The sequence below is a fragment of the Aethalodelphis obliquidens genome, unplaced genomic scaffold, assembly GCF_003676395.1.
Source record: "Aethalodelphis obliquidens isolate GAN/ISIS:26980383/991018 unplaced genomic scaffold, ASM367639v1 scaffold9, whole genome shotgun sequence".
Lineage (NCBI taxonomy): Eukaryota > Metazoa > Chordata > Mammalia > Artiodactyla > Delphinidae > Aethalodelphis > Aethalodelphis obliquidens.
This window is the reverse complement of record NW_020837953.1, coordinates 13,241,378-13,264,744: the sequence shown is the minus strand read 5'-3', so window position 1 is coordinate 13,264,744 and position 23,367 is coordinate 13,241,378. Positions and strand designations below refer to the sequence as shown.

At 36.0% G+C, this 23,367-nt stretch overlaps 1 protein-coding gene across 2 annotated transcripts in view; it reads right to left on the bottom strand.

Moving 5' to 3' along the window:
* SPATA6 (spermatogenesis associated 6) overlaps positions 1-23,367 on the bottom strand; it is a 154,003-nt gene that overhangs the window by 3,618 nt on the left and 127,018 nt on the right. For both annotated transcript variants that reach the window (XM_027108605.1, XM_027108604.1), the window contains exon 12: positions 6,546-6,637. In XM_027108605.1, coding sequence (XP_026964406.1) covers positions 6,546-6,637 — 92 coding nt within the window. The remainder of the gene's footprint in view (positions 1-6,545; positions 6,638-23,367) is intronic.

The following is a 23,367-nucleotide window of genomic DNA, read 5'->3' as shown; positions in this document are numbered from 1 at the left end:
TTTGGGAATTGGCTCATCCTAGAAGTCTGAACTGTGAAACAGAGGTGTTTGCAAAACAGAGGTGTTTGCAGAACAGGTTCTAATACGCATGGACAGGTGCAAACAAAGAGTAGCAGAATCTTAAAAGCAACATTTACTTCTAGACATGGAAGTATTTGGCTATCTAACTAATAAACTGTGAACATATTGAGTCAGTTCTGATTTTCCATTATTGGGAATATTAATAAGTTTACAATGTGTAAGTGACACTTAAAAAGTCTTATTATAGTAATAGGCTTTTAAAGACTACACTTCTGTATTTTACCATGAGTATCTCCAGCATTCATTCATTCAAAGCATTCAAAGTTCCTCCTCTACAAAACACTGAATTAGTGCTATATAACGTAAAATGGTTATCTTTAAAGCAGGGATAAAATTGCTATTTTATTAAATGCAGTACATTTTTTGGCAATTTACTCTTGCTACTTGAATAGGGGGCCCTCTATTTAATAATGACAAAACTATTAAGAAAAAAAAAGACAAAAAAAACCAGAGACCAGGATAATACCTGAGAACCGAGCACTTTCAAATCTTAAATGTTGCTAAGGTATAAATTATAAATTTATTTTTTAAGGCCTAGCATATATACAGAGAAGAGAAAGGTCTCAGGCAGCTTAACATGGACTAGGATAACTAATATTTTGCTTACAGAAGGTTAAACTCACTTGAAACCCTGACAGTGTTTTCTATATCAGTACGAAATGAAGACCAAGTACATACTACTTTACACATAGTTTTCAGATAAAATATCTATAAGGTTATATACATGAAAACGAAGGTCAGAGGGTAAGATGGATATGCCATGCAAATATTAATTCTAATAAATAACTGGAAGGTCATGAGAATAAAAAAATTGGCCATTTGCCATTTGTACTCATATAACCAGAGTTGAAAATGACATTAAAAGATGATGCAGGGAGGGAGACGCAAGAGGGAAGACATATGGGAACATATGTTTATGTATGACTGATTCACTTTGTTATAGAGCAGAAACTAACACAACATTGTAAAGCAATTATACCCCAATAAAGATGTTAAAAAAAAAAAAGATGATGCATATTCTATACTTTAAACTTGTGATCTAAGATTCAATATAAAGACATAATATAAGAGATGAATTTCTTCCCATAATACTCTATAAAGGTTCCTATCAAGCACAACTTTGACAAAACATGTGGAATAGTACTGAGGATGTGATGTATGCTCTATAGACATTGAATGGATGGATGATGGATAGACTGACGGATGGATGGATGGATGGAATGTAGGAAGGAAAATACTCAAAATCTTGGAGTTCAGAATAGATGATAGGGAGACTAAACTATGTCTAATAAAATCTGTAAAGCATTTTGTATCTTTAAATATACCACACAAAGATAAAATGTCATTAAAGACATCAAAATTTACTGATAAATTATAGCAGTAATTCTCAAACTTTAACACACATCAGAGTCATCTGGAGGGTTTATTACAACTCACATTACTGAGCCTCACCCCCAGAGTCACTAATTGAGGATGTCTGAGATGGGGTCCAAGAATTTGGATTTCTAACAAGTACCAGGGTCATGCTGATGCTGCTGGTCTAGGAACTACACTTTAGAAAGCACTAAATTAGTGGCTTTTCTATAAAATTTTAAAAGCTTCGGGAAAAAAATTGCATGTTGCCATTTATCTTCTTTTATTATTCACAGAAACTATACAGTAAACGTTAATAGAAGTCTATTCAAATGAACATACTGAAGACGGGTTACTTATACGTGATTTACTTCCCTTCTCTGAGTAAGGATGTGCAGAAATGAGCCACTGACAACAAATAAGTTCTAAGAGCTTTCATCATGATTAATTCCACTGTTGATTCCTTATCTAAAGATGTTACTAAATATCACAACCATAATGTGTGATATTTAATAATAAAGAGTTTCAGCAAATTCAACTGATCATTATTAATAAAAGACCCAATTTTAATATCTGAACTGTTTTTTTTTTTAAATTGAGCTCCTAGTACATGTCAGAGACCTTGATGGGCAGTCAAAAAACAAAGGTAAGCAAAACATCTGTGCCTCACACTTAACAGAAGGGGGCAAAACAGACATATAATGAAATGATCACTGTGAGATAAATATTGCTAATTGAAATTATATATGTGAGAGGAAGTGGCAGGATAAAGGAGAAAATGACTAACAGTTTGCTGAGGTCATAAAAGGTATCTCAGAAGAGGGAGTAACTTGAATTTAGTCCTGAAGAATGAGTAAGCATTCACTAGATAAACAAGAAGACATTGGTTATTCCAGACATCATACTGTAACAGAACCAAGGCACAAATTAGTCTGAAATATCAATAAAAATACCAGATAACACAAAATCCAAAGAATTCAAATTAGATTTGAGCAACATTTTCTCACTTAAAACTGAACGCTTATTCTTAGTTATTCAAGAGACTTTAAGTCTATATATTATTTAGACTTTTTTCCTTTCACTTATTAGTACTAAAGACATCTTGGTAAATTCACCAAGTTAATCAGATAGTGAGCAATGGGCAGGAAATGAAAACTATAGTCAAAGTTTAAATTACTCAGTTTGAGATTCTGTTATAAACAATTTCATAATTAAAGCATTTATATTGAGCATATTCTTACTGTTAATAACCTGAAAAACATGCACAATAGAAAACAGTTTATATCAATAGCTAGTTCCATAAAAGAACAACACGGCTAAAAATCTGGGGTAATAGTCATAAAAGGCCAAGTCATGTTCTAAACATGAAATTAAAATTATTTTTATCTTCCCCTCTCTTTTTGTGGCCAACTCCCATCTACAGGAAGCATCACCTCATGCCTGGTCTTTAGTTAGGACTAATGATCAAACTGAATAATGATGCCAGAAGTGTACTACAGTATAGAGAAATTTCAACATCCTGAAAACTGAAGAAATTTGAAAAATATATAGAAGGTACTAAAAGGAGAAAGAGCATCCCAGGGCCCTGGAAATTGGCAAGGCTACCATAGCAAATGCCTAAAATTTTCTGAAACATAGGCAATGTGAAAGTTGAAAAGGACGTCTTCATGGGTAGTAAATTATTTCCCCAATCCAGCTCTCAAATCTTAAATTATTGGACGTAAAAGGTCACTTAATAACTCCTTGATAAGAGATTTCTTTCAAGTGAATTTCATTCTCAAAGGTGATGGAAAACACAGGACAGCTTGAAAAACACAGGACAGCTAGCACGGATAGGCTGATGCCCGGAAGATGAAATAACAAGCACTCTAATTTGCCATTCTGCTCTTCCTGCAGAAAACATGGAACATCTGCTGTACTCCATGGCTGATAGCCACAATGTATATCTAGATCATAAGATAAAGGATTGAGTCCTGGGCATAGTTTTTCCCGGGAAAAATATGAAAGAAAATAATTTCTATCTCTTCATGAATATTCTCTATTTGACTGTCATTATACGTCTCTTTAGTTCTTCAAGCATAGCTGCTACATCCCCAGGGCTGCCTCAGGAGGTTTCTAGTAACTCATTTTTCATGTGTATGGATCACACTTTACTGTTTCTTTGCATGTCTCATAATTTTTTGTTGAATACAACAATTTAGATAAAAATTGTAGCAACTCTGGGTTCTCACTCATTACCAAGCTGTTTTGGATTCTTTGTTTAGTGACTTGCCTGGACCTATGCTGTAAAGTCTGTTTCCCTTGCACTGTGTAGCTGCTGGTGTCTCTTCATTTTTATTTTTTCAATTATTGTTTCTATTTTTAAGCCTGGCCTCCTAGGGGTTGCCCCTGCGTCAACATAGCTTGATGACCAACAAATGATTGGTCTGAGTCAATAATCCTATAACGTTTCCATCTTTTGCCAGTGGACCTATGTGTGGCTTAGGGAATACATTCAAAGTTTATCTGGTTGATAAATCTGCCCTGGAACTTGCTTTCTGCCTTCATAAGGCCTCACACTCAGCCATGGAGTAGTGGCTCCCTAACACGCTCTCTGGTCTCTCCTGAACATGTTTACAGCCTTATACATACACATAATGTTCTAGACTACCAGGGATACGTAGAACTTTATCAAGGACAACTGTGGCTATCTTGTCCTTGGATTTTTGTTGGCTGCCCCAGTAAGCAGTAAGACCTCAAGCCCTCCCTTATTGTTTGCCAGTGGGATCATTATTGTTTCCATTAATCCCCCCACACATGAAATTTCCTATGCTATGCGCCATATAAAGTCAGTCCCCTCTGGCAGCAGAGCTGCCTGTCTTTTGGCGTGACTGCCCCAGTAGAACTTTTGTGCTGAGGAGCTGGGGGGTGGGGGGTAGGGACTGGAGCTCCAGGCAAAATGCCACAGACTCCTACTGCTCTCATGGAGCTTCAGTAGATTTTCTTGATAAACGCTCCTCAATTTGTTATATTCCTTTGGTCAATTTCCAGAGTCCTTAAATTGTTGGTTTTGACAATTCAATTCAATTCAATTGAATTTTGACAGTTCAATTTTGTTGCTTTCGGAGAGGATTTGCTGAGCTCCTCACTCAGCCATTCCAGAGGTCCATGCAGACTTCCTCTTGACCCCTGTGTCAATGGATGTCTGCAGAGGGGTAATTTTTAGCCAAGATCTCAAGTTCCCTCTTGATTTCTGCTGATAGAAGCCTTAAGGCAAGCAAGTGGGTGACTACTGTGAGTGCGGGTTCTCTCATCTTTCAGATGGAAAGTAGAATGGGGTGACTTCTTGGCCTACTATATAATATGACTTGGGGATAAAACTAAAATAATACCCTGATCAGTTCTGTAGCTTCTGGAGCTAATATCAAAGATACTCTTATACAATGTCTTGAGGCACTGACCACTGTGTCCTATTGGTCCAAGTATATCCTACTGGTCCAAGAGAAGCAGCCAGGAATATAAAGTAATCTCAGAACTTCCTGATGCTCTGCTTGACTCTCTCACTTGAGAGGTACTGAAACAGTCTCAAGTGACCAAAGGCTTAGCCATTAACATTGCTTGGTAAACTGGAAAAAGAACCAATACTAAGGTTTATGGCAAACTTTAAATAGAAACCAATGTTTTTCAAAATATGGTCCTTATATTACCTTCACTAGAATCATTCATGATACTTTTTAAAATGCAGATTTCTAGGTCACACCTCTGTGTGTTAGGAACCAGAATCTATGGAGGTAGAAAGAAATCTATATTTTTAAGAAGCATATTATACATATAGGAGTTTGAAAATCAGACCCTTTGCTTTATCAACCCTACTCACTCCTTACCTCAATTAGAATTAATTACGTGGATACAGAACGCAAAATTGGGATGCTAATGCATATACCGGAAATCTAAGAATTAGAAGTTTAAGTAACAACAATAAACGGTACAAATTCTTCATCAAGGTATGCACTTTCTTGGCCCTTCCTTTTCCCATTTGGATTGCTTTTTCTTCAAACTCATTTAAAATACACTACTTTCCTTCATGAGAGACCTAGGTTTCCTCAAGGATGGGAAGCAGTAACTTTGGACAGGAGTTCAGACTTATACTCTGTGTAAGGGACAAAAGGAAAAGTCCTCACATGTTTATGGAATGCCTAGCCTAGCTTCCCAGGGCAAATATCAGAGATTTCAGTCCAAAACACCAGTTAGCAATAAAACATATTCCATTATCTGGAGCTTTTTTCTTACACTTGTTTTTCAGGAAACTCAGGAAGCCATATAGTAATCAGTGGCATAGCATCAAAGGCCTCAGAGAAACTTTAGTTAGATAAACTCACAATTTACATTCAGTTTTTAATACCACACTTCATGGCAATTAACATAAAGTTTTCAAAAGTCTTCATGAGATTTGCTAGCATAATTTTGCAAAAACTGTATTATTACTAACATTTCTGAAATTTTAGGCTAGAAGAACTGAATTTCTCTTATTAACATAAGAGAAAAATAAAAAAATAAAAAAGGCTTACTCATGATCTAATTTTTTTTTTTTTTTGCGGTACGCAGGCTTCTCACTGTTGTGGCCTCTCCCGTTGCGGAGCACAGGCTCCGGACGCGCAGGCTCGGCGGCCATGGCTCCCCGGCCCAGCCGCTCCGAGGCATGTGGGATCTTCCCGGACCGGGGCACGAACCCGTGTCCCCTGCATCGGCAGGCGGACTCTCAACCACTGCGCCATCAGTGAAGCCCTCATGATCTAAATTTTGAAACCTGTTGTTTCCTCATTTATTCAGGATGAGAATAAATACATCCTGAAGTAAGTCCTGAATATGTGGATTTGCAAGGCAGCCAAATACACTAGAAATCTTAAGTAGGATGAAAGGCACCACCATTAATCGACTATATTTGATTTCACTGAAAATTTTCAGTAAGGCAAACATTAAAATACTATAATAGGATTTTACATAGTTAAAATAAAATATAAATAAATAAATATTGAGGCTAAATTTGCCACAAATCCTGCAGATTAAAAACCAGGTTATTTTTATACTAACTATGAGAAGATCTCTATACACTGTATTAATCAAGCTCATACCTATACTCTGGGTCACTGTCATAGGCAGAGTCTCTATATAAAAGACCTCTTTTCAATTCCAGTTCATCTTCTTTCTCTGGGTCTCTCTCATCCTGAAAAATTTAAAGATTTCCATTAATTTATTTTATAATTAAAATGACACACATGTTTCTGTGGTAATTGTTCTCCCCCTCCCCCAGTGAAAGGAATTGAATTAAATGCTGGATTTCTTAGGAAAGGAACAAAAGGGTTAGTGAGAATTTACTATTCTGTTCAATGAAACTAATACAGTTTTATTATAGTATTACTAATACTGCTTATCAAAGACTAGAAACACAATAGATGTTTCTTGAATCAATGATTAAATAGAAATGGATACTGTGTCAAGATATGTAATAAGATGTGTAGTAGGTAATAGCCTACACACTGTTATGTGGACTCCTAAAAGATTATACCTGCACTCTGAAAAATAAGTATTTGGGAAAACTATGTAAATCTAAGCATTTTAACACATACCTATTACTTACGAAGGAAGTGATTTAGAATTATTACGTGTATACCAAATGCAGTAACAAGCCACAAGAAGTAAAAATGAAAGGCAGGGTAGTTGGAATCAAAACACATGGCTCCTCCTCCTTCTATGGGCAGGCTGTTCTTTACTTCTGAGAGATCAACTCAAGGGCATAAGAAATGGAATTCTAAAGAGATAGCTTTGTAAACTATGTCATTCACAGTAAGGATGTTCTTACATATGGTAATTTTATATAACTTAGTATCAAATATCTTTCTCAACTACTAGCTAACACCCTTGTTCTGTGGTCAAACAGGAACAGAAATAAAGAGAACTGATGGTAAAAGGAACCAGTAAGCACAGATTGCTGTAGGAATTAGTATTAATAAGGTGGTCATTCACTCTATGTAAGAAATCAGCTGAACAAAGATTATCAAAGATTAGATCACTCCCTAACACCATACACAAAAATAAGCTCAAAATGGATTAAAGACGTAAATGTAAGGCCAGACACTATCAAACTCTTAGAGGAAAACATAGGCAGAACACTCTATGACATAAATCACAGCAAGATCCTTTTTGACCCACCTCCTAGAGAAATGGAAATAAAAAAAAAAATAAACAAATGGGACCTAATGAAAACTTAAAAGCTTTTGCACAGCAAAGGAAACCATAAACAAGACCAAAAGACAACCCTCAGAATGGGAGAAAATATTTGCAAATGAAGCAACTGACAGAGGATTAATCTCCAAAAATTATAAGCAGCTCATGCAGCTCAATAACAAAAAAACAAACAACCCAATCCAAAAATGGGCAGAAGACCTAAATAGACATTTCTCCAAAGAAGATATACAGACTGCTAACAAACACATGAAAGAATGCTCAACATCATTAATCATTAGAGAAATGCAAATCAAAACTACAATGAGATATCATCTCACACCAGTCAGAATGGCCATCATCAAAACATCTACAAACAATAAATGCTGGAGAAGGTGTGGAGAAAAGGGAACACTCTAGCACTGCTGGTGGGAATGTGAATTGGTACAGCCACTATGGAGAACAGTATGGAGGTTCCTTAAAAAGCTACAAATAGAACTACCATATGACCCAGCAATCCCACTACTGGGCATATACCCTGAGAAAACCATAATTCAAAAAGAGTCATGTACCAAAATGTTCATTGCAGCTCTATTTACAATAGCCCGGAGATAGAAACAACCTAAGTGTCCATCATCGGATGAATGGATAAAGAAGATGTGGCACATATATACAATGAAATATTACTCAGCCATAAAAAGAAATGAAATTGAGCTATTTGTAATGAGGTGGATAGACCTAGAGTCTGTCATACAGAGTGAAGTCAGATAAAGAAAGACAAATACCGTATGCTAACACATATATATGGAATTTAAGAAAAAAAATGTCATGAAGAACCTAGGGGTAAGACAGGAATAAAGACACAGACCTACTACAGAATGGACTTGAGGATATGGGGAGGGGGAAGGGTAAGCTGTGACAAAGTTAGAGAGAGGCATGGACATATATACACTACCAAATGTAAGGTAGATAGCTAGTGGGAAGCAGCCGCATAGCAGAGGGAGATAAGCTCGGTGCTTTGTGACCGCCTGGAGGGGTGGGATAGGAAGGGTGGGAGGGAGGGAGACGCAAGAAGGAAGAGATATGGGAACATATGTATATGTATAACTGATTCACTTTGTTATAAAGTAGAAACTAATACACCATTGTAAAGCAATTATACTCTAATAAAGATGTAAAAAAAAACAAAAAAGATTATCAAGAAAAATGATTTTAAAAACTTGGTGATGGCATGAAATTAGGAAGAGAGCATTCAGTTAAAAAATGTAAGCAATACATAATAGAGCAAGTTTAAAAATCACAGAAAATGTGAATATATATTTAGAATTATTATAACTCCTAGGTGAATTGAGCCCTTTTACTGTTATGAAGTAACTCCATTTATTTCTATTAATGCTTTTTCCCTTAACATTTTTTTGGTTTACCATTGATATAGCTACAATAGCTTTCCTTTAGTCAGTGCTTGGATGATATATATTTGTACTTTTATTTTTAACTTTTCCTTATTATTATGTTTACATCTTTTTCTTAAATAGTATATAGATGGATGTTGCTTATTTTTGTCCAGTCTGATAAGCCAATGAAGTAGAGCATTTACTCTATTAATATCACAGAAAATGTAATCACCTGTAATGAGTACAAAAGACACTGCAAAGGAAAGTGTAAGAAATAAGACACTATGTTAATATGTTTTCAATCTTCAGAAATAGAGTATATTGCAAGAAAAACTGAATGAAAGAGATGTAAATGATGTTGAATTTTAAAATTCTATCCTTGGAAGAAATATTAATTTCTAGATTATATGATAAGTGATATCAGACATAAACATAAATCAATATTCCTGGTTTAATTTTGTCAATACAGTTGAAAAAAATAATTTTTGACCAGGAGTAATAAAAAATGTAGACTAAATTTTAAAAGTTTATATATGAAAAAAATACAAAAGGGCCTTAGAAATCTGAACCTCAATTATTCATTGAATAATACCCCTATTTTGAGCTGGGTACTTACTATCCTAGACTCTGTGAGGATAGAAAGATGACTAAGACATGATTCCTGCACACATGTGGAATAAAGTTTGTCTATTCTGTGAATCTCTATGAGTAGAATGGATCAACAGGTAGAATTATTATAGGATATAATAAAGGACAAAATGAGGAAGAACTGCCTAATTAATAGAGCATTCTAAAAACAGAATGACTGTCGTAAGAGGGAGTAAGGGCACAATCACTAAAGCTATTCACATAGAGCACTAATACCTATCTATAATCAAGGAGTTCAGGAAGGGGAATTCTGCCCCAAGAAACAAAAAGGACTATATGGCCTTCACGGTTATTCTCTTCAAATTTTAAGACCATTGTGTAACATTTATATATATTCAAACACATACATATCTCTTATAAGCATCCTTGTGTAAGCTTTTTTTTAAAAAGATCAAGTTATAAAAAAGCAGAGAGGCAACAAACATCATACCTGTCATAAGCCATTAACTATGACTAAAACAAGTATTAGAAGAGATATATCATTCCCATTAGTGCCAGAAAAATATATTTCCGGAGCATAGGGAAGTGATTCCCCTCTTATTTCTCACCGACATTCCCATTTGTCCACATGTAAACACAGGAAAAGATGGATGACACCAATATTTGTTCAGTTCCTTCAACGTATCTAGGACTGAGTTAGGTACTTCTTAAATGAATATCTTGTAAGCCTTCAATAACCTTATGAAAAAGGCACTGCAACTTGGAAAAATTAACAACATACCCAAAGATACAAGTTATTAAGTGGCAGAGCTGGAACTTAAACCCAGATCTAACTTTATTTACATTATACTCCCTCCTGAAATGCAAATAAGCTGGACTATAAAATAAAAATCTCCATTCCAAACCATTAGATTATTCTCCAGTATGAAAATTAAGCTCAAACTCTTTCAGCTAATATCTATTCAGTTAGTTTTTTATGAGGGTATTCTGAAATAATTTAGCCCAGAAGAATTTTTTTTAGGATTTCCATGAAGAAACAGTTTTCTTTCAGCAAAAGTCATTAATAAAATGACGTACTATTAAAAGAAGCTGTGGGCTCTCCTTCTCTGAAACTGGCAGTAAGTTAAATATTCTCTTAAGATTCCTGTCACCAATGATCACTATCTTATACATGTAACTGACATCATTCTTAGAACACCCCTGGAACAAAGAAATAAAAGATACCCATACATGCTTGCAAACTGAAAAATTTAGGACAACAGTGATTCAATAGTCTATGATAGGGCTTCCCTGGTGGAGCAGTGGTTAAGAATCTCCCTGCCAGTGCAGGGGACACAGGTTCGAGCCCTGGTCCGGGAGGATCCCACATGCCGCAGAGCAACTAAGCCCATGGGCCACAACGGCTGAGCCTGCGCACTAGAGCCTGCAAGCCACACCTACTGAGCCTGCGTGCTGCAACTGCTGAAGCCCGCGCGCCTAGAGCCCGTGCTCCGCAACAAGAGAGGCCACCGCAATGAGAAGCCCGCGCACCACAATGAAGAGTAGCCCCCGCTCGCTGCAACTAGAGAAAGCCTGCGCGCAGCAACGAAGACCCAATGCAGCCAAAAATAAATTTTAAAAAGAAAAGCAGCAGCCAACCCACAGCTGCAGCCAGTTAAAACAAAAAAGTCTATGATAAAGCAAGAACTAAAGGTAGTCATCTCACTAATTAAATAGTACTTAATAAAACATACCCCTGTCATTCTCAAATGAAATTCTCATATATAGTTTAAAAACCTATAAGATGTGTTTCATTGCTGTCAAATTCAAAACACTATTTATAATGAAGTGTGTACAAGAACAAGAATTCCAATAGAATTTAACCACTAGTTCTAATTTGCATTATCACCCTGGACAATTAATGCTTCAATTTCCTAAATCGTAATGTAGAGAAAATTTAGAGTTGTTCAAAGTCACAAAGATAAGAAGTTGCAGAGCTGGCCTTGAACCAGGTTTTTCTAATTCTATAAACTGATTTATATTGTAAGTATATTAGAGGATAATAAAGACTAAAGGGAAGACCACTTAAAGAACACTTAAATGCTACTTTTTACAAACTTCTGGAGGCAGAGTGTGGAAATCCATGTGTGATGGTTAATTTTATGTGTCAGCTTGGCTTAGCCATGGTACCCAGACATTTGGTTAAACATTATAATGGATATTTCTGTGGCACTTTTATGGATGAGATTAACATTTAAATCACTGGATTCTAAATAAAGCAGATTGCCTTCCATAATGTGGGTGGGCCTCATCTAGTCAGCTGAAGGCCTTAATAGAACAAAGACTGATCTCTCCCCAGGAAGAAGGATTTCTGCCAGCAGACTGTCTTTTTTTTTTTTTTTTTAACTTTTTATTTTATATTGGAGTATAGTTGATTAACAATGTTGTGATAGTTTCAGGTGTAGAGCAAAGTGATTCAGTTATACATATACATGTATCTATTCTTTTTCAAATTCTTTTCCTGTTTAGGTTTTACATAATATCGAGCAGAGTTCCCTGTGCTATACAGTAGGTCCTTGTTGGTTATCCATTTTAAATATAGCAGTGTGTACATGTCAATCCCCAACTCCCCAAACTATCGCTTCCCATGACTCTTCGCCCCCCCGTAACTGTAAGTTTGTTCTCTAAGTCTGTGTTCGTTTCCAGTTTCTGTTTTGTAAATGTTCATTTGAATCATTTCTTTTTAGATCCCACATATAAGGGACATTATACTATATTTCTCTTTCTCTGTCTGACCTACTTCACTCAGTATGACAATCTCTAGGTCCATCCATTTTGCTGCAAATGGCATTATTTCATTCTTTTTAATGGCTGAGTAACATTCCATTGTACATATGTACCACATCTTCTTTATCCATTCCTCTGTCGATTGCATTTAGGTTGCTTCCATGTCCTGTCTATTGTAAACAGTGCTGCAATGAACACTGGGGTGCATGTATCATTTTGGACCATGTTTTTCTCCAGATATATGCCCAGGAGTGGGATTGCAAGATCATATGGTAGCTCAATTTTTAGTTTTTTAAGGAATCTCCATACTGTTCTCCATAGTGGCTGTACCAATTTACATTCGGACCACCAGTGTAGGAGGGTGCCCTTCTCTCCACACCCTCTCCAGCATTTATTGTTCATGGATTTTTTGATGATAGGCATTTTGACTGGTGTGAATTGGTATCTCAGGGTAGTTTTGACTTGTGTTTCTCTAATACTTAGGCACGTTGAACATCTTTTCATGTGCCTCTTGGCCATCTGTATGTCTTCTTTGGAGAAATGTCTATTTAGGTCTTCTGCCCATTTTCTGATTGGGTTGTTTGTTTTGAAGATATTAAGCTATATGAGCTGTCTGTAAATTTTGGAGACTAATTCCTTGTTGGTCAATTCATTTGCAAATATTTTCTCTTAATCTGTGGATTGTCTTTTCATTTTGTTTATGATTTCTCTTGCTGTGCAAAAGCTTTTGAGTTTAATTAGGTCTAATTTGTTTAATTTTGTTTTTATTTCCATTACTCTGGGAGACAGATCAAAAAAGATACTGCTGCAATTTATGTCAGAGAGTGTTCTGCCTATGTTTTCCTCTCTTCACACTTTTATTCAACATAGTTTTGGAAGTCCTAGCTATGGCAAACAGAGAAGAAAAAGAAATAAAAGTAATCCAAATTGGAAAAGAAGAAGTTAAACTGTCACTGTTTGGAGATGATATGATACTATACATAGAAAATCCTAAAGACACTACCAGAAAACTACTAGAGCTCATCAGTGAATTTGGTAAAGTTGCAGGTTATAAAATTAATACACTGAAATCTGTTGCATTTCTATACACTAGAAATGAAAGATCAGAAAGAGAAATTTAAGAAACAATCCCATTTACCATCACATCAAAAATAATAAAATACCTAGGAATAAACCTACCTAAGGAGACAAAAGACCTGTACTCCAAAAACTATAGGACACTGATGAAAGAAATCGAAGACAACACAAGCAGATGGAAAGATATACCATGTTCTTGGATTGGAAGAATGAATATTGTCAAAATGACTATAATATCCAATGCAATCTACAGATTCAATGCAATCCCTATCAAATTACCAATGGCATTTTTCACAGAACTAGAACAAAAAATCTTAAAATTTGTATGGAGACACAAAAGACCCCGAATAGCCAAAGCAATCTTGAGAAAGAAAAACGGAGCTACAAGAATCAGGCTCCCTGACTTCAGACTATACTACAAAGCTATAGCCATCAAAATACTATGGTACTGGCACAAAAATACAAATATAGATCAATAGAACAGGATAGAAAGCCCACAAATAAACCCACGCACCTACGGTTAATTAATCTACAACAAAGGAGGCAAGACTATACAAGGTGGAAAGACAGTCTCTTCAACAAACGGTGCTGGGAAAACTGGACAGCTACATGTAAAAAAATGAAATTAGAACATTCTTTAACACCATACACAAAAATAAGCTCAAAATGGATTAAAGACCTAAATGTGAGACTGGACACTGTAAAACGCTTAGCAGACTGCCTTTGGACTTGAACTACAACTCTCTCCTGAGTAACCAGCCTGCGTATCAGATTTTGGACTCACTAAGCCTCCACAATCACATAAGCCAGTTCTTTAAAATTTCTTTCTCTCTCTCTTTTTTATACACATGCGCGCGCACACACACACACACACACACACACACACACACATCCTGTTTCTCTGGAGAACCCTAATACAGCATGAGAATGAGAAACTCCTGCCACATATTAGAACCTTCAGTACCTCACTTTCAACAATGGATAGAACAATCAGAAGATCAACAAATAAACAGAAGACTTGAACAACACTATAAACCAATGAGACCTAACAGGCATCTACTGAACACTCTATCAGACAACAGCAGAATATACATTCTTCTCAAATACACATGGGAAATTCTCCAGAAGAGACCATATTATGTTAGATCATAAAATGAGGCTCAATAAATTTAAAAGGACTAAAATCATACAAAGATGTTTCCTGGCCACAATAAAATGAAATTAGCAAATTAAATCCATTATTCAAAACTGTCAAAGATGGACTTACTTAAAACATTTAAGAAATAAATAATCTTACACAAACTCTTACAGAGAATAATTGGGAATATTTTCCAACTCATTTTTATGAGGCCAGCCAAAACCTGAGAAGGACATCACAAGATAGGAAACTTACATACCAATCACTATCATTAACTTAGATGTAAAAATCCTGGGAAAAATATTAGCAAATTGAAACCGGTGATATATTTTAAAAAAATTATGACCAAGCATTTTGTTCCAAGTATGCAAGTATGGTTTAACATTTGAAAATTAAGTAATTTACTACACTAAAATAAGGAGAAAAAGCATATAATCACCTCAATAGATGCAATGTGATAAAACTCATACATTTATAATTTTTAAAAAATGCTTAGAAGATAAGGAATATAAGAAACTTCTGTAATCAGGAAAAGAATGCCCACAAAAAATCTACAGAAATCATCATACTTAACGTAGAATTATAAAAAGCTTTCTTCTTTGGATGGCAAACAAGACAAGATGCCCTTTCTATAACCACTTCTGTTGGATATTGGAAATACTGGATAATGTAATAAGGCAAAATAAAGAAATAAAAGGCATAAAGATTAAAGAGGAAGAAATAAAAATGTCATTATTTACAGATGTTATGATTACATATGTAAATACCCAAAAATCTACCATTTATTAACATTAATATGTGAATGTAAGGAGGTCACTGGATACAAGGTCATTATACAAAAATCTCTTCTAAGAAGTCATCATACCAAGAACAAACAGATGACAGAATTTTAAAAGATACAATTTATAATAGCATAATAAATATCAAACATCTAGGATTAAACCTACCAAAATACATGCAAGCCTCCTAAAATAAAAACTGTGACATAACTGGAAGAAATTAAAGATCTAAATTAATTTTAAAAGTCACCATTTTTATGGATTGAAAGACTCAATGCTGGTAAGATATCAGTTCTCCCCTACTCAAAGCACAGATTTAATGTAATCCCAATCAAAATCCTAGCAGGGTTTTTAAAACTGAAAAGTTGACTCTGGAATGCAGATAAAGATACAAAGAACCAAGAATAATCACAGCAACCTGCAAGCAAGAATAAAGCTGAAGGGCTTATGCCACGGGCTATCAAGGGTTATTATAAACCTATAGCAATTGAGAAAGTATGGTATTAACACAAAATCAGACAATTAAACCAATGAAATAGAAGACAATTCAGAAACAGACTTAGGTATCTAAACTCCCAATCGAACAGAACAGAATCCAGGACTATCCCCATGTAAATACAGTGAGGAAAAGAATGGCTGTTTGGAGAAAGATGCTGGATCTTAATCATATGGGGATAAAATGAATCTTGATCCAAATCTCACATTATACATACAAATCAAATCCACATGCATTGTTGATTTAATGTGAAAGGCAACACAATTAAAGATTTTTAAAATAGGAGAATATTTTTAGAACCATGGTTAGCCAAAGTTTTCTTACATGGGGTAAAGAAAGTGCTAACCAAAGTACTAACCAAAAGAACCAAAGTAACCAAAGAACCAAAGTAACCAAAAGTAACTGAGATACATTAAATTAAGAACTTGTATTCACAAAAGGACTCTTGTTAAAAAAACAAATATGCAAGTCACAGACTGAAATATATTCGTAATATAAAACATGCCCATCAGAAAATGCCCAGGAATGAAAATAAAAGACCTTAAGAGACATATGGCACACAGAGACCAAGTCTAATGTGTGCTTTTTGAGAAGCACTATAAATGTCAAACTGAATAAATACAAAGAAAACCACACCTAAGTGTATAAGATTTAACTGCTGAAAATATATGACAAAGAAAAAAAAATATTTTAATAATTGCCAGAAAAGGGTATTCCAGGAAGATGTTGGTGGCATTGTGGTGGGCAAAATAATGGTTCCCAGTGATGTCCATGCCTTAATTCCCAGAACCAGTGAATATGTTATCTTACATGGCAGCAGGGGATTTTGCAGATTTGATTAAGGTTAAGGATATTGATAAGAAGAGACTACCTTGGATTATTTGGGTGGGCCCAATATAATCAAATGAGTTCTTTAAGGCAGAGAAAACTTTTGTGGCTGTGGTTAGACAGAGGGAGATGTGACTAAGAATAAGAGTTAGGGAGATGCAATGTTGCTGGCTTTGCAAGTGTAGGAAAGTGGCCACAAGCCAAGAAATGTGGGCGGTTGCCAGAAGCTGGAAAAAGCAAGGAAATGGATCCACCCCTGGAAACACTAAGTAGAAAACAGACACCTTGATTTTAGCCCAGTGAGACACATGTTGAAATTCAGGTCTACTGAAATGTAATATAATTAATTTGAGCCACCAAATTTATGGTAATTTGTTATGGCGGCAATAAAAAACAAACACACAAGAGGTACAAATCTCCTCATAAAACATACAGAAATTTTTTTTTAGGTTAGGTGAAATAATTCATGGCAGACCAATGCTCTTGCTAAAAACTAGAAAAGCCAGAAAAAAATAAAAAGTTTATATTGTTTAAGTTATTAGAAAGGTGCAGACAAGTGGGCTAACGACATGCACTTCTGTTTTTCCTCAAAGCATTTGCACATTCTGAGTGTGGACAAGAGGCTGAGAACCAGGGCTTGGATTAGGACAAGGGTCATTGCTGTGACACAGAGAAACTAACAAAGCTTTTGATGGTTGTAGGAGTGGGGTGATGAAACTAGAGTTTTATGAGGCTTTAGATATATAACTAGTCTCTCAATCATGACATTTATTGATTTATGAAGCTGCCTGGGACTACTAGGTAGATAACTCAAAAGTATCTGAAAAGTAGAGCAGATATTAGTACAGTCTTATGGTGCTTAAGAAATAAAGATCTGCCAGGGCAAGAGGCCTTGAAAACGCAAGAAGCAAAAACCCTAGACGTAATATTGACACTTAAGGAACTGTATTTTTAAACTGAAGACTCTTAACAATCTGGACTAGCTAAGCTAAAAAACTTGGTCTTGGCTCAGGCAAAGCTTATTTCTGGGGACAGAGCACCCAGCAGAATTTTTCTGTGGATCACACTAGGCTAGAGAGGTAAAACTGAAGACTAGAAGAGCCTCAAACACATGAAAGGTCCTTGTCAAGATATTTGCTAAATTTTGAAGGGATGCCAGGTTGGCGGCAAAAAGTTAATCCAAAAATGACTGAAAAGCAAAAGAACTATCTCATACAATCAGATGGTACTTAAAAGACAAACATCCATCAAGAAGAAAGACTTTGATAACACAGCAGGTGAGAGTTGAAAGCCCTGGAAAATAGCGAATTGACAGTTGACCATTTGCAATCACATTTTCCCTGAAGACACCTATTTCTGAGAATCGCTGGAACTAGCCATAAAGCTGGTGCTGGTGGACAGAGAAACCAGCAGACATCTTGGTGACTATGCAGAACTGGTGTCACAAAAACAGAGACTAGAGGGGACTCAAATACATGAATAATTTCTGAAGTTCCCTGCTGTGGGAATGTAAGGAACTAAGCCTAAAACCTCTGACAAGCAGGATGGAAACTGTCTCAGTTTCTTGGTACTGAGAAGACAAAGACATGAAAGGCTCTAAATTGAAAACACTGGAGGCTCATGCCTAAAAAAGATGGCTGAACTGAGATTCAGCAAAAGTTTGATTGAAGGTAAACTGAGATTTACCAAAACATCAACAGAGCCTCAACCCAATTCAGTCTCTTTTAAATCAAGGTTATCGGTCTATGATGCTACCTGTCTAGTAGAGGAAAGAGGGAACCCTTTCATCACCTGGAAAAATCTGAACTTGTTTTAAACATAATATCTAAAATTTAATTATAAAATAAGTGGTACATAAAGAGTCAGAACAACATGACTAGTAAGAGAAAGTAAAAAGACAAAGGAAGCAGATCACAAATTTAATCCAGGTATTGGAGTCAGGAAACAAGCACTTTAAAATAATTATGATCAACATGTTTAAGAAAATAAATGAAAATTTGGACAAAATAGAAATAAAGATTAAGGAGTTCAAAAAATTGGCATCTATAAAAATATATCAGAGCCATTTTATATCTAAAAATTAAGTAGCTGAAATAAAAAAAAACTTAATAGATGGATGAACAGCATATTGGAAACAGCAGAAGACAAGATCAGTGAACTAGAAGATAGGTTCACAGGAAACATTCACAATAAAAGACAAAACAGAATGATAAATACAGAAAGGAATGCAAAACACATGTGGGAGACAATCAAAAGGTATAACAGATGTAACCAGACACACAAAAAGTAAGGAATAAAGGAGCAGTCATACAGCATATATGAAGAGATAACAGGCTAGAATTTCCCAAACTAATTTATGTCAGGAATTTATATATTCAAAAAGCTCTGAGCATCCTGAGCAGAGTTAATACATAAAACCAAATTTTTGAAAATAAAGGCAAGAAAAAATATTAAAAGAAGCCAGAGATAAAGGACATTACCTTCAACGTAGCAGGGGTAAGACTGACAACTGACTTCTCAAGGAAATGATAAAGCCATAAGATAACAGAATGACATTTTTTTTTTTTTTTTTTTGGTGGTACGCGGGCCTCTCACTCTTGTGGCCTCTCCCGTTGTGGAGCACAGGCTCAGCGGCCATGGCTCACGGGCCCAGCCGCTCCGCGGCATGTGGGATCTTCCCGGACCGGGGCACGAACCCGTGTCCCCTGCATCGGCAGGCGGACTCTCAACCACTGCGCCACCAAGGAAGCCCCCAGAACGACATTTTTAAAGTACAGGAAGAAAAACATCTGCCAACAATCTTTCACAGATTTAGTAGATATGTAAATAAATAATAAATAATAAGTAGATGGAAATAAGCAAATTTTTCAAAGGTAGGCCTGCATCAAAAACACTAAAGAGAATTCTTCAGGCAAATGATCCAAATTAAAAAAAGAATCCAAAAATAAAGAGCAACGAAAAAGATGAGTATGTAGTTCAATATAAATATTACTATGAAAAACAATATAGAGGCAAATACAAATGAACATTACTGTGTATCAGTACTATCAATGCATTGTGGGATCTAAAATGCTTGGCAACAATAACTTTAAAGGGGAAAATGATGTAAATGGGGTGTAAGTGTTCTAAAATTCTAGCATTATCAGGAAACTGGAAAAATAAAAAAACTTAGACTATAATAAAGGATAGATGTATTTTATAGTACAACTATTAAAATAATAATAAGCAAATATATACCCTAAAGGGAAAAAAGTCTGCTTGTTAAAGGAGGTATGAAAGAGATAAAAGCCCAACAATATCAGTAAACTAAATGATGACACCAAATAAAGAAGGGGAAAACTGAATAATAAAAAACCCAACTATAGGGCTTCCCTGGTGGCACAGTGGTTGAGAGTCCGCCTACCGATGCAGGGGACACGGGTTCGTGCCCCGGTCCGGGAAGATCCCACATGCCGCGGAGCGGCTGGGCCCGTGAGCCATGGCTGCTGAGCCTGTGCGTCCGGAGCCTGTGCTCCGCAGCGGGAGAGGCCACAGCAGTGAGAGGCCCGCGTACTGCAAAAAAAAAAAAAAAAAAACCCAACTATATAAGACACATACCTTAAATGTAAGGACAGAGAAAGGGTGAAAGTAAAAGGATGAAAAATACAAAGCAACATTAACAAAAAGAAACTTGGTTGGCTTATAATAAGTCAGATAAACTCTATTTGAAGGCAAAATCTTTCCTAGAGATAAAGACATTTTACAACAATAGGTCTATCTGTCAGAACAAAAACACACTCTAAACCTGTATGTACCCAGTAACAGTTTTAGAATATGCAAAACAAAACCATGAAACATTATCAATTCATACCCTCTGGAATAGCTATAATGAAAACAAACAAACAAACAAAAAAAACCTAGAAAGTACAGTGAATTAGCAAGGGTATGTAGAAATTAGAACTCTCAATCACTGATACTGGAACACTTTGAAAATCTCTTTGGCAGTGTCTTCTAGAGAAGAAGCACATTCCTTATGATTCAGCAATTCTATTTCAGGTACATAATGAACAGGAATATGTACACATATGTTCATCAAAGAACATATACAATAATGTTGATAACAGCACTATTAGTATTAGCCCCAAATAAAAAGTAGAATAAATTGATAAATGATGGTATTCTTATTAGAATACTATTAAAACAGGGGCTGACAGGGCTTCCCTGGTGGCGCAGTGGTTGAGAGTCCGCCTGCCAATGCAGGAGACATGGGTTCGTGCTTCGGTCCGGGAAGATCCCACATGCCGTGGAGCGGCTGGGCCCGTGAGCCATGGCCGCTGAGCCTGTGCGTCTGGAGCCTGTGCTCTGCAACAGGAGAGGCCACAACAGTGAGAGGCCCGTGTACCGCAAAAACAAACAACAAAAAACAAAAAAACAGGGGCTGACAAACTATTCTTGTGAAGGGCCAGATAGTATATATGTTTTGTATGTTATGTGGTCTCTATCACAATTACTCAACTCTGCTGTTGTAGCTTAAGAACAGCCATAGATAACATATAAATAAATGAGCCTACCAATGTTCCAATAAAATTTTAAATTAAAGTTAAAACTCTGAATTTTGCCCATAGGCCATAATTTGCTGACTCCTGCTATATAGCAATAAAAATGAAGTGTATGCATGTCACAAACATAATGATCAACCAAAGAAACCAGATCCAAAGAAACATACTGTGTGATTCCATTTACAAAATGTTCAAAACCACACAAAACTAATCTATATGGGGTTAGATATTAGAACAGTGGGGCATATAATGATGGAAACAAGGCACCAGAGGCACTTCTGGGGTGTTAGTAATGTCGTGTCTCTGACTCAGATGCTGTTCACACATGGGTTCACTTTGTGAGAACCTATGCTGTAGAATTTAGGATTAAAGTATGTTATACTGAAATTTTTAAAAAAGTTAAGGACCTAGAATATAGTACTTGAAAAAAATCCACGGAAAACATCTGCAACAAAATGAAGTGACAAGATATTCACATGAACCCCAAAATATGAGATGAGAACAAACCACAGTTGTTACAAGAGACATTTTGGTAACATTATCTCTGGAGGAGAAATCAGAGGAAAGCACTGAGGTATCTGATAAATCAGGTAGCTTCAAAATAACAAAAGAGAGTTTCACTCAAAAGCTCTGAAGTGGGAAAAAAACCCCTCAGTAGGCCAATTTAAGAAGAGCAACTGGAAGAAGTTTTCCTACTTCCATAGTGATGAGTATGAAGGGTTTACAGGAAATTCTGAAGGAGCTAGAGCAGTCTGGGACCCATTAACTCTCAAAACTAACATGCCAAAGTCACCTTTCAAGACAAAACTTTACACTGAATAAAAACATCTGGGAAAAGAATCCAAATTGATCAGGGGAGCAAAATTAAAAGAAGAAAAATTCTATATAAAAGTTGGGAAGAAAAAGCAAGCCTGGAAATCTCTAAGTTGCCATATTTAGGAACAAATGACAAAAACAGAAGAAAAGAGCTCTCAAGCTACAAAGTTAGAAAAGTAAATCTAAATCATATGTCCCTTCTAAAAGTTCAGGAAAAAAAAAAATTCACACACACACAAATCGTCATACGTGGGTAAACTTCATAAAAAGTTTTAGGAGGGGAAAAAAAGACAAAAAAATTTCATTATGAATACTAAAAAAGAGATAATTTATTTTGTTTCTCAAATATGGACAGTGCCACAGAGAAAACAGATGAAGCAGTTTCTCTTTTTAGAAGTATTCCAGAAAATAAAAAATGGATGTCAAAGTTGTAATCGTACCAGTTTTGTAAGTCCTATGCAATGCATCTTGGAATTGGAATTGCTATGAAGAGACAGAGAGACATAGAGATAGAGATATAGAGATAGAGAGAATATGAATGAATATGAATGAATATGAATGGATCAGGCATTATATGGTCAATGATGAAAGACACAGCACGACTCTCGAAAATAAAAACTGAATCTGATTAAGCTTCTAGATACCCTGACCAATTTAAAGGTAATACTGAAGACAAAAGTACATGTTTAACAACACCAAGGGAATGATATCAGCAAAATCTTATGGGAAATTCAACAGGACAAATGATACAGTTCTTTCAATAAATAAAATATGCCAGAGGAAAATACAGTGCAGAACAAAAGAAAAGTAGAGAAGGAGCCTATGGACTAATAGAAAATTAAAAGATACATTAAAAGAGGAACCAAGATGGTGGAGTAGAAGACTGTGCTCTCATTCCCTCTTGTGAGAACACCAGAATCACAAATAGCTGCTGGACAGTCATTGACAGGAAGACACCGGAACTCACCAAAAAAGATACCCCACATTCAAATACAAAGGAGAAGCCACAATGAGATGGTAGGAGGGGCACAATCACAGTAAAATCAAATCCCATAACTGCTGGGTGGGTGACTCACAGACTGGAGAACACTTACACCAAAGAAGTCCACCCACTGGAATGAACGATCTGAGCCCCACGGCAGGTTTCTGAACCTGGGGGTCCAGCAATGGGAGGAGGAATTCCTAAAGAATCAGACTTTGAAGCCTGGTGGGATTTGATTGCAGGACTTTGACAGGACTAGGGGAAACAGAGACTCCACTCTTGGAGAGAACACACAAAGTAGTGTGCGCATCAGGACCCAGGAGAAGGAGC